Source organism: Fundulus heteroclitus, chromosome 3 (assembly GCF_011125445.2).
Source record: "Fundulus heteroclitus isolate FHET01 chromosome 3, MU-UCD_Fhet_4.1, whole genome shotgun sequence".
NCBI classification, from domain to species: domain Eukaryota; kingdom Metazoa; phylum Chordata; class Actinopteri; order Cyprinodontiformes; family Fundulidae; genus Fundulus; species Fundulus heteroclitus.
This window is the reverse complement of record NC_046363.1, coordinates 45,791,456-45,803,163: the sequence shown is the minus strand read 5'-3', so window position 1 is coordinate 45,803,163 and position 11,708 is coordinate 45,791,456. Positions and strand designations below refer to the sequence as shown.

General features: G+C 42.0%; 1 protein-coding gene across 4 annotated transcripts; it reads right to left on the bottom strand.

Moving 5' to 3' along the window:
• Positions 1-299: 299 nt before the first annotated feature.
• On the bottom strand, positions 300-8,173 carry LOC105922022 (methyltransferase-like protein 27). 4 transcript variants are annotated; one of them, XM_036135558.1, is made up of 6 exons: positions 7,878-8,172; positions 7,333-7,538; positions 5,952-6,083; positions 4,799-4,934; positions 4,593-4,685; positions 300-959 (listed from the first exon to the last, which is right to left on the bottom strand). In XM_036135558.1, the coding sequence occupies exons 2-6, from the start codon at positions 7,447-7,449 to the stop codon at positions 730-732; spliced, it is 708 nt and encodes a 235-aa protein (XP_035991451.1). In that variant the 5' UTR covers positions 7,450-7,538; positions 7,878-8,172; the 3' UTR covers positions 300-729. The 4 variants fall into 4 exon arrangements, with proteins under 4 accessions (XP_035991451.1, XP_035991448.1, XP_035991450.1 ...); XM_036135555.1 differs by having other exon boundaries at positions 7,333-7,470; XM_036135557.1 differs by lacking the exon at positions 7,878-8,172 and adding an exon at positions 7,651-7,866 and having other exon boundaries at positions 7,333-7,470.
• Positions 8,174-11,708: the final 3,535 nt, after the last annotated feature.

The following is an 11,708-nucleotide window of genomic DNA, read 5'->3' as shown; positions in this document are numbered from 1 at the left end:
TCAAGGTGCTGGGAGCTCTTACCAAATGAACCAAACTGAGGCAACAAACGGATGAGTGACGAACCGACAGGGAGCAGAGAACTAAAGCAGGTTTAAATACGTGGACAGACAGGTGAGCGGAGTGAAACTAATTAATCAAGGACAGGTGGGGGTGATTAACGGAGTTGACAGGACACTAGATAATAAACCTAAGACCGATGATAAAACAGAATAAACAAAGTACAGAACTAAAATCAGAACTAATACAGAGACCAGATAACTAACACAGTAAACAGGCTAAACTGGAATCCAAAACAGAAATAAACCCAGAGGCAGGAAAGAGCTACTTAACCAAATAATAAACATAAACTAGAACAGAACATTACATAATTGGTTGCACCAGAACTTTCTAGGAGCTTTGTGACAACTTGGGTGGAGACATTTGGACATGCTGATTTAAGTTTTTCCATTTTGTGCAGATCTATCTCATAAAATGACATGAAAGATCTTTAACTCACAGGTTAGAATATAACAAAAGGTGTGTGTGTGGAGGAGGGTTACTTTTTCCAAGGCGCTGTAAGCTGTTTAAAGAACCTTAAAACTGATAATTGTGATCTGTAGGTCAACTTTAATGTTATATCTTTTATGAAACAGATGTGGTAACTGTTCAGTAGCTGTCTCAGCAGCTTTTCCTTGCTGCCCTGTCTCCATCGTTAGATCGTTTTATTCTCCCTGATGCCTGTTTCCAGCCTAACTGACGGACTTCCTGTAGAGGTAAAGGCTCCCAGGGATGTAAACCATGTCCCCCTGCACCTTGGTCTTCAGCTGAGGGTCCAGCATGTATCTGTCCACCTGTCTGACGGCGACTCGGCTCCACAGTCCCTCCTCCTCCATCAGCTGCACCTCTCTGTTCAGATGTACCCCAAATTCTCTCTCCTCTGGAGTTGTGTGGTTCCCTCTCGCCACACAGATTAAACCACCTGTATGAAGAACATAGCTGGGTCAAAACGTTTTATTCCATTTTTTTATTTTAGATTTCTTAATTTATTGCAGCTGAGCGTATCCTGATTTTGGTCACTGTGCAGAATTTGTGAGTTTCACTGGTCTGCTCTGTTAGATATGATCAATGTGAGAGTCCAGGACTGAAGCCGCATCATTCCTGTTTAGATTAAATGTGTTAAAGTATAGGTTCATGCCTCAGATTACTTAAAAAGTCATCATCAAAGAAGATTGCTTCTCCAGGGTAAAGGACTGGGAGGAACGCCGACAGGGGGCGGTTAATCTTAATAGTTTTCTCGTTAACCTGGTTCTAATTTATTTAAGGAAGAGGTCTCCAGGTCCAGTACCCCAGAGCTGCTGTTCTGCAGCTTTTAGACGCCACCCTTCTCCAACACACCTGATTCAGACGAATGTCTCGGTGCCAGGCCTCTGCAGAGTTTAAGGGCTGGATGCTGAGGACGGGGTTTGGGTGTTGGAGCAGGGAACATCTAAACGCTGCAGGATAGCAGCTCACTAGGACTGGTCCATGACACTAAATATGGGGGGTGTCCTAATTTATTCCTCATTTTTAAATTAAATTTTACAGATTTTTGGTGGTATGTGCTTCTCAGGAAGGCTTTCTGTACATTAGACTGTTTGAGATCATTATTTCTTGTCTGTTATGCGTGAATCTGTTCTGAGTCGGTGTCTCACCAAAATTTAATTCTGGCAACTAAATGACAATAAAAATGTTGATTCTTGTTAGATTCTTCTTGCTACTTTTTAATGTTTATCTTTCGGTTCAGACTGTTCTTAGCCAATAAAGCTGCCTTGGTTCCTGCACACTGCCAGGCAGCTGCCTTGTTGTTCTTCAAAAGTACGTTTTAAGATCGTTTGAGGCGAGAACATTATACTTTTAAGCTTTCTCTATGTGGCCTGTTTACAGAGTTAGTGCATAATTAAAAAAAGTAGAGTGCATAATACCGCTGGTTATGATTTATTTATTTTGTGTTTATCTAACTGACGTGTGTTGCTTTATTAACTCAATACTTGCTGGAATAAATTGTAAATGTCTGCCAAGGACGACTGCAGCATATAAAATAAATAAATAAATAAATTCTATAAATGTTTTTCCTATCTAAGTGAGTTTATTCTGAGTCAGGACACGGATAATTGAGAGGAGAAAGAGGGAAAGAAAATAATAGTAATAATAGTATATGAAAAAACAGACATTTATTTTATACAAATGTTTAAAAGAAAATAATGAAGGTGTAATATATTTAACACATTATTAACAGTTACTAACATGGTTTAAAACAAAGAAATAAATCCTATTAAGATCTTATACAAATAGACAATGCCTATAAACTTATAATTAAAAATAGTTGGAATAGAAATTATTTAACGATTATTTTATGTATTTTTACAGGTGGTGAAAAAAAATGAAACGAAGCAGCATGTGAACAGGACTCCAACTGATCTACATTAGGTCAGGTGTAGTCATGTTCACTTAAACATGCAGCCAGCTGGGGCAGCTCCTTGTCTTCAGCCGCCGGATGGTCATCCTCCTCTGGGTCAACCTCCTCATCTAGCTGGTCACCTGCTGCTATACAAATATTGTGGAGGATGCAGCAGGCGGCGATTACTTTTGGGGCAAACGTCGGGCGGACCTCCAGCACCCTTAAGAAGATGGAACGCCACCGTGTCTTCAGACCACCAAAGACACGCTCAATGATGTTAATCAGCCTTGGCGTGGTGCCTGTTGTAGCGTGCCTCCACTAGACCTGTACCAAATATAAAATTAACTTGTAATTTAGGTAATATGCTGATATGTCTTAATCTTCTATCCAATTAATATAATCTATGTATCAATTGTGTGTCATTGTTGGCTCTATTTAAGGACAAGATGGTAAGAGATCTTACTGGCAAGCTGTTTCCCTATAGGATGCACCACAGGCCAGCCAGCAGAGAGTCACCAGCACCTCTATCTCCTGTGGTCATCCATGGACCTTCTGGATGGGCAGCAGCTGAAGGAGGAGGACGATGGTGGCCCTGTTTAGCCTGAAGGCTGGTTTCAGGTCCCCTTCATTAAAAAAATATTTGGAGGATTGGCACAGAAGTGTTTATCCTCACATATTTTGTTTCTGTTTCTTCCTGTAAATAAAAAATGCCAAATGTTACCATCATTGTTTTTTTCAATTCTCATCTTTTCACACCATAAAACTATACCTGTTTAACATGCAGATTATTATAGTTCTCAAGAAAGAAAAGATAAAATGTATAGTAAATGTAACAAATGGCTTCCCTTATCTGGTATTTTTACCATTTCACTGAAAAAAATGAGCTGAACTAACTGCACATAATTTATAGATTAATCACTGTAAAGGTGGACAGACATAAAAATATGTTTTTTTTCCTTTCTTAATGATCAATGCTGTGAAGGTCAGGAGGTGCAATAAAGTAGCTTAACCCTACTGTTACTAATGTTAAAATTGGCTCTTCATTTTAATTATTTATAGAAAAATAGTCACAATTTCAACCTGATCACGTTTTTAATACCATCCTCAATGTTTTTTTTAAGATAAAAGTAGGAAATAGGCTGTCAATCTTAAAATGCCTACCAGTTGGCAATAGATGGGTGAGCAAAGCCTGCCTTCTGAGCCTCCTCTGCCGCATCAATCTTCTCCTTGCTCGGATTTGTCTCCTCAACTGCATCACCTCCTCTTCAGCCTGCTGGTAAAGCTGACCAACGACCAGAGCAACAGCAACATTGCTCGTATCGCTCATTTTGCTTCTACAAAGTGCTGATTTTCAAAGAAGATTCAATCGCCTCTGCAACTACAACAATTACAACTCCCCACAAAGAAATTCCCGCTATTGCTGGTTTTATACCCACAGTTCTGTAATTATTTATATATATATTATTAAACTTTTTAGAAATTAATAAAAAAAACGTTTTCAATAAGATATGATGGTGTAGTGTATAAATAGTTTTGAACGTTAAAGAAATGCTCAAGAGCTGTGGGTGTGATGACGTCACGAGTACGCTTCTGTTCCAATGCACAATACGTGCTGCGTGCTCGCGTTCTCGTCAAGTCCGATCTTCCTGTGTTCTTACCGAGAACAGACTTGACGAGAACGCGAGTCCGTACTCGCGTTCTCGTCGGCCTCTCTCTCTCTCCTGCTCTCTTCTTCTTCCTTCTCTACTTCTGAGGCAGCCTTACAGCACCACTCGCTGGCGTGGCGGGGGTATTACAACGCTGTTACTGCTCCTCCGCCTTGGTGAGATTTCATCTTTACGCCCAAATGTTTCTGTGTGGATTCCGTTTTGGGCTCCACCTGGATGTAGCTACTCTGGGAACCGTCCTCAAGCTCAGTTCTGGTTGTCGTTTGGTTCTGTTAACGGATTATCCTGCTGGTTTCTGTCTCCCTCTCATGTTTGAGGGTTCCTCATTTATGTGGTTATGCATTGTAAAATATTTATATCAACTCACATTTTAAGGTATGCTATCCTTGATTTACACAATAAACAAAAACGTGAATTCACAGTTTAAGTGAGGTTAGATGCAGCATCAGTGGTTTCCATCCATTCTGTGTCCTGCAGCGTAGCTAGTGGTGCTAAAGTAGAGCATTACCTGGTTTAGCCGCTTCGCAGAGCTCCCTGACAACACATACCGGAGCGAAACCAACACCGAGACCGCCAACGAGGACCACCAGATCAAACACACCTGAAACCAGGTGAGGAAGAGGAGGAAGAGTCAGTTGTAGTGAAGGCTGTGCTCCGTCATGTAACTGGAATAGTGAGCCCTGCAGGGTGTGTGTAAAGTATGCGTGGCTTCACCAGGCTGTGCAGGCAGAGGTTCTGTTCCCAGCAGGGCCTGATGGAGTTTCTGGTAGAGTCCGGTCGCTGCAGCTTGCTCCAGCATTTCTTTACTGCAGTCCACTCCAACAAAGTTCCTGAATCCCCGCTCAAACATCTAAAACGGATCCAAAAAGAATAATTAAAGCTCGTCTTTATAAAACTCAGCTCTGCTCTTTTAAAGGTGAAGCTTCCAGCCTGTTTTACTGCGAGGTCCTCGCAGTAAAACATGGATAAAGAAAGGTTTTTCTCTGAGTGAAGGGTCACAAACTCCAGTCCCAGGGGATTGGTGTCCTCCTGGACCGCTCCAGAACCAAATGGTTGGATTACCTCCTCAGCATGGAGTTCAGTTCTGCTGATGATTTTATTCAAATGTGCAGCAACCCTACACTTTCCAGAAGCCTGAAGTTTCTGTTTAAAATGTCCTTTTTGATTTTATGAAATATTCTGATGTACTGAGACATTGAATTTTGGGATTTAATTAAAATATTTTAGCCACGATCATCAAAATTACAAGAAATATAGGCTTGAAATATTTGATTGTAGTATCTTAGTCTATATAAGTTTCACTTTCTGAAATGGGTGACAATTTTTTTCACAATATTCTATGTTTTTGAGTTTTACCTTTAAACCTGTGACACAAGAGGAGATTTTCCTTGTGAGTTTTTTCTTCCATCACTCTTCAATGTCTACAAACTGAAATCTTCTGTCCCATCGTTCTTTGCACAATAGCTCAGACTCACTCAGATCACATGGATTTTCAAGTCTTGCTGCAGATTTCCTTCTGAACTTTGACTAGGCCATTCTAACCCATAATATCTCTGGCTGCATATTTTGGGTGGTTGATGAGTCTCAAATCTACAGTTAGTCTCTGGTTATTAACCGTGTAGGAAATGGGTTGCCCTTGATTTTATGTTAGGGGTATTGGAGTAAAGGTTGCTGATTACAGATGCAGGCCACATTCAGATAAAATGTGATTTCCTCCACTTCATAATTTTGCACCACTTTGTGTTCCTTTATAGATTAAAGTTTACTACTGGAATGGAATTAAAATGGAAAACTGTCAAAGGGTGAAAATAGATGGTGAGCCACCGTCTCGTTTCACCTGCATTATGACTTCTAACGTAGAGCTCACCAGTTTAGTAACCAGTCCGGTCCCACAGGCCACATCCAGAACCTGAACCTTCTCACGATCTCCAGAGTAGTTGGCAAGCAAGAAATCGACTAAATGATGCGGAGCTCTGTATTCCAAGGTCCCCAAAAGGTCCTGCAGGAGTCAGAGGTTCAAGAATCAACATTTTTAGTCACAATAAATGATCATTTGATCAGAACCAGAACACGCTCAGTGCTTTTTTTGTCTCTCTTTCTGTGTCTCTGCTCTGTCTTCTCTAACATAGAAAGTACTCCTGGGTCAATGTGAGCTTCTGTGCTTTCTGTGTCTCTGCTCTGTCTTCTCTAAGCCCCAGTGGGTGGAGGCAGATGAGCGTTCACACTGAGCCTGGTTCTGGTTCTGCTGGAGGTTCTCCTCCCTGTTAAAGGGGAGTTTTCCTCTCCACTGTCGCTTCATGCATGCTTAGTATGAGGGATTGCTGCAAAGCCATCAACAATGCAGACGACTGTCCACTGTGGCTCTACGCTCTTTCAGGAGGAGTGAATGCTGCTTGGAGAGACTTGATGCAACCTGCTGGGTTTCCTTAGAGAGGAAACTTTCTCACCAACCTGGAGGATCTGATTGAATCTGACTTTGTAAAGTGTCTTGAGATGACATGTTTCAAGAATTGCTATATAAATAAAATTTAATTGAATTTGCAGCAAGACAGCAGAATTCATGGTTGCATCAATTACTGCAGTTCTTCCAGGTCCAGACCATCACACCACCACCTCCATGTCTGACTGTAGAGATGATTTCAGATTCCTGAAATCTTGTTAGTTTTACTCTAGATGTGCACAAACACCTGCCAGAAATGTCCACTCGGGTCTAATAAAACATCATCAGGATGTGTTTTTAAAGTGTTAGTGTTTTTAAAAGGCGCCTGCCTGTGTCTGTCCAGGTAGACCATGTTGCTCCGTCCTGGTCCTCAGCCCCGCTGGCCTTCATGCTGTAGGACCTCAATAAATGGACAATTAGGAAGGTTCTGCAGAACCAGGCGGCTGCTGTGGAGGTTCTGCATGTCTACAAACAAATGTAAAACCCAGAGGACTCCAGGGGACCAGAGATAGGAAACACTGGGCTGGAGGAAACTTAATTGGTTAAAGCTGGTAAATTAGCAGTTATCACAAACCCTTAATGTCAGCTGCTGCTAATTAGTTATGAGGTTTAGGGGTGATTACTTTGTCACATAGAGCCAGATCAGTCATTTTTACTCAGGTTATCTTCTTCTGATACCATTAGATTTAACTGGGACAAAAAAGCAGAACCAGAAGAAATTGGGAAGGGTGTAAAATACATTTTTACAGATGGTTTTGCTCCTAATGCTCTGGCGGCATTAGGAGGGTCCGAGATGTTCTGGCCCTACCTGGTGGTACGTCTCTGCCTGATTGTTGTAGAACTCCATTGTCTGCTCTGAGTTGAATCCAGCACAGGACTGAATGAGGGCCCTCAAGCCGTCCAAATCTCTTCTGCAGTCAGACATGATGGGGAGCCGAGCCAGAACCTGCAGGCAGAGGTGATCATCATCGTCAAACTGAAGGAAATCTCAGTTTCAAGGTCCGGTTCTTTGACCTTGTCAAATTCATTAAAACAACACCCTTTAAGTTTAGCAAAGAGCTTCACAGTAGAAACAAGAGTCATAAAACAAAACTGTAGAAAGGATAAATAAACAGAAGACTTTTACAAGCGGTTTAGTGTCTCATAGTCAGTCCAGGGAAAAGACGAAACTTTCTAATATCCGTTTTCTTTTTTAAGATTAATCTCAAACGAAGCTGAGTATCCTCAAATCTTTAAATCTCGGATGTTGGACCAGATTAAAGCTGGATGAGCTGCAGAGACACGTTGGTCTGGTAAAAAACGCTCTCCTGCTTTAGCTCCAGCTCGTTGCATTCTGCAGTAAGGCTGCCTCACCTTCAAAAGCCTGATGGTGGTTCCTGGTTCGTTAGTTCTAAGGGAAGACGTGGAGGACAATTTTACACCTGAAAGAACGCCTCACTGAGTCACCTGCGTGTGCTTTTCCTCAAAACCTTAACAGAGCTGCTGATTGGCTGTCAGCCGGATAATCCTGACTGACAGCCTATCCGGACTGAACGGGGCGCCTGCGTCCCTCTCAGGAGGTCCTGATGGGTCCAAACCAGGCTGGCCATCCGGACCCGCAGCAGCCACAGAGACACGGTGGCAGGTTCTCACGGTGAAAGCCCAGATCTTGTCTGTTGTTGGTCCCTGCTTCAGGTTGGGACTTGTCCATAACAGGTTCTCAACACATCCATCATTTTTATGAGCGCTGGTCGTGTTAAGGTGCAGCAGAAATACCTTCAGGTCAACATTCCTGCTCCTCTCACACTGATCCACACCTTTTTCTGAACCTGAAGGTTTGAATCCTGTTTATTGGAGCTAACAATCTACTTCTTCTAAAAAATAACCAGCTGAGATTTTTATTTCTTGGCAAACATAACAATACACGCGCAAATGTAAGAATTTAGTCTAAATTCCTTGAAACCTCATGATGTGTTAGACTTTAGTTCTTTGTTCTGGTTCTCTGGACTTCTCTCTGTCCGTGTTGCTCAATGTTTCCTTCAGTGTTTCCTGCGGTTCTCTGTTTCCACCGCCTGCAGCACAAAGTCAGTTTTCTAGCTTTTAAAGAAGATTTGATCACATTTTGCATGAAAAAAGAAGACAGGAGCAGAACCAAACACGGCCTGCTTGGAGGTGAACAGACCGCTGCATTAATCATATTTATAACTGTTGCCTGGACTAAAGAGTGGGATATATGTCAGACATAAGAACGCTGTGGTCAAGTTAAACATTCAGATTCAGATTTTACAGTAAATATGAACTAACTGGTTGCAGTAATAACCAGCTGTCCTCTCTCCAAGCATCCTACTTCATCTGAGAAACATTTTCAATGAGCACCTTTTCCGTCAGATGAGGATAATGCAATGAGGCACGCTGCTGCCATTAAGGAACCAGAAAGGAGTTCAGAACCAGAGTTTTAGTTTTTTTTATTTCATTTCATCCATTAACATGTCTTTAAAAACAAGCTTTGGTCGTTTAACAGAGCAGCATAGCGAAGGTCCTGGAGCCTCCAGAGCACAACAATAGAGTTCAAAACATTTTCCCAAAGTAAGAGTTGTAGTATGATCCAGATTAAGTAATCTATGTATTCTACAAGATTTGTGGCACTACAATGATCTATAGTGTAGTCATTGCTCATTTTATACCTATTTTAATAATAAAATAGAGGTGGCATTTGCCATTTAGGCTTTGGGAAATTCGACAAAAAAATTATTATTTTCAAATCCAACAAATGTGGTATGACATACATGAGATCAGATACATATGAAATTAATTTGACAATAATCCACCTCTCCTTGGTGATGCTTTTGAATATTTCTCTATGATTATTCTTCTGGTGTTGCAACTTGCAGACGGTCCCTAAACATCTGCGGATCAGCGATCTCTGCATAGAGTCCAATGTAATTCTCCCAGCACGGTGGGAGACTCGTTTTGAGGAAATTATGGTTGTAGCTGACTGTCTGCCTTGCTGTGGTTGCAGAGAGGTGTCTGTTTTGTAGAATAAATCATCCGCTGATGAGTTATTGACCCGGAAAAGCCGAATCTGTGAATATATTGCCAACTTTACTGCAGTCGAGTTTCAGTGAGTTAAAGTGAAAGTAAAAAAAAAAAAAAAAACCTCACTGCTCTGCTGCTCCGTTGTCAGACAGAAACAGACGTGGCCGGCTCACAGTGACAGAGGCAGACGTTCAAAGGGCAAATCCAGATACACTAGACATGAAGTTAAAAATACAATAAAAGTTGAAAACGTACTCTTGTTGTTGTTTGCGGCCACGTATGCGCGTCTGGTGACGTCAAAGGATGGTGTCAAAGTCCATCAAGGGCTGATGTCCTACAACTTTTAGATGTGTCCCTGGTCCGACACGCCTGAGTCAAATAATCAGCAAAGTAGCAGGACTCTGAAGAACCTGACTGCATACTGAGCAGCTAATTGTGCCATTTGATTCAAGTGTGTGGGACCAGGGAATCCTCTAAAAGTTTCAAGACACCGGCCCTCGAGGATCGGCCAAGGCATGCACGTATCGGCCGATACAAGACAAAAACAAAAATATCTATATGTCTATTGTTCACCGTTTAAAAGTATCAACCTAAGAAATGATTCAATAATCCGTTCATTGTATTGTTTCTCATGAGATAATTTAAACTAAACTGGGAGCATTTTCTTCAGATGTCAGATTTGTGTGTGAAAAATTCGGAAAGCAGATCACAGAATCCAACCCCCCGGTTCCTGTTATACTGAACAGTATTATGAAACCAAAATGATGCATTTATGCATGTAATGGAGAAAAACAGCTGCAGAGAAGTTTTGATAACTGACTGCTGGAGGTCTGCATGGAGGACTAGCTGTTCCTCCTCTCATGGAGAACGCCTCATGACATGTTGAAGACCTCCTTGGTGACCCGGAGCTTACAGGAACATGTGGTCATCTGAACACGGGCTCCAGTCCTGCAGTGTGTCACAGTAAAACTGTCTGTCAGAAGCCCTGCAAGTGCTAAAATTCATTATCTTCTGCAGGCCGGAGTGATTGAGAAAACTGATGCTTTACCTTTGGTCTCCCCCACTGTTGTCCTGCGGGAGCCCAGTAAAGTGGTGGACACTGACAGTTTTCCCCTCCACACATTGATGAACTGTGCAGCAGCCTACTTAAAGGAGAGCGACCACAAGCCGCTCAAAATGGTTATTCAAAGCGATGCAAGTTTAGTTGTTGGACATTTCAGTAACAGGACAATTTAAAACATAAACAGAACAAAGGAAATAAAACATTACAGAGGAACATTGCAGTGGAATAGTAGCAGCAGGTCAAGACAAGTTCAATCAACAATCAATCAATCAATCTTTATTGTCAACTACAATTTGCATTGTAATCGAAATTACAGTTCCAGTGCAACCGTTCATCACATACATCACAAACAATTTGGGGGAACGATTGACTAAAGCCTTATGTTACCAAAGAACACAGCCGTTAGGCGCATTCCTCCAACCGGCCCAGGACCCAACCTACACGGTGCCCACAGGGCGCTGCCCTTGACTCTGTGGAAATATAGGAGCCACAATAGGAAGGGAGAGGGAAAAACACATATATCACACTTTATCTCATGTTTGAGATATGAAAAACATCTGCACAAAAAGCGCAAATATGATGAGACACATATAAGCATTGGTTAACATTTGAGACTAGTCGCGTAAGTTCAAGAGATAAGTGAGCATCAGTAGTGTGTGTCGTTGTTTGGAGTTTTGTGCGTCCGTGAACGCCGTCCTGCAGGCAAGTGTCCTTGATACATTGAAAAGTTTTTATCACTCGCGCCACAGCTTAACGCATCCACAGATGTCCGCAGGGGAGGAGGGAGCGAGGGGAGTAGTTCTGGGCCATCTCGCCATAACATCCAGGGGAGTTTTTAGATAGTGGGATCGCCTGATTAAAATACACAATTTGTTATGAGAAACAAGCTGAACCAACTTTTCCGTCAGCTTTAAGAGTCTTTTCATCACTGGCTCCACGGATCCAATATTCCAAATTAGTTGGGCTTTTTACGCATTTCACGTCCAGATTTTATCCCATCTCACCTCTAACTTCAACCGCTGTAGCCAGTCTGCGTTCCAGTGCATCCAGCTTACAGCGTAGCTCATTCCACTTACTGTTCTGCTCATTCACCACCTTAGTGATCA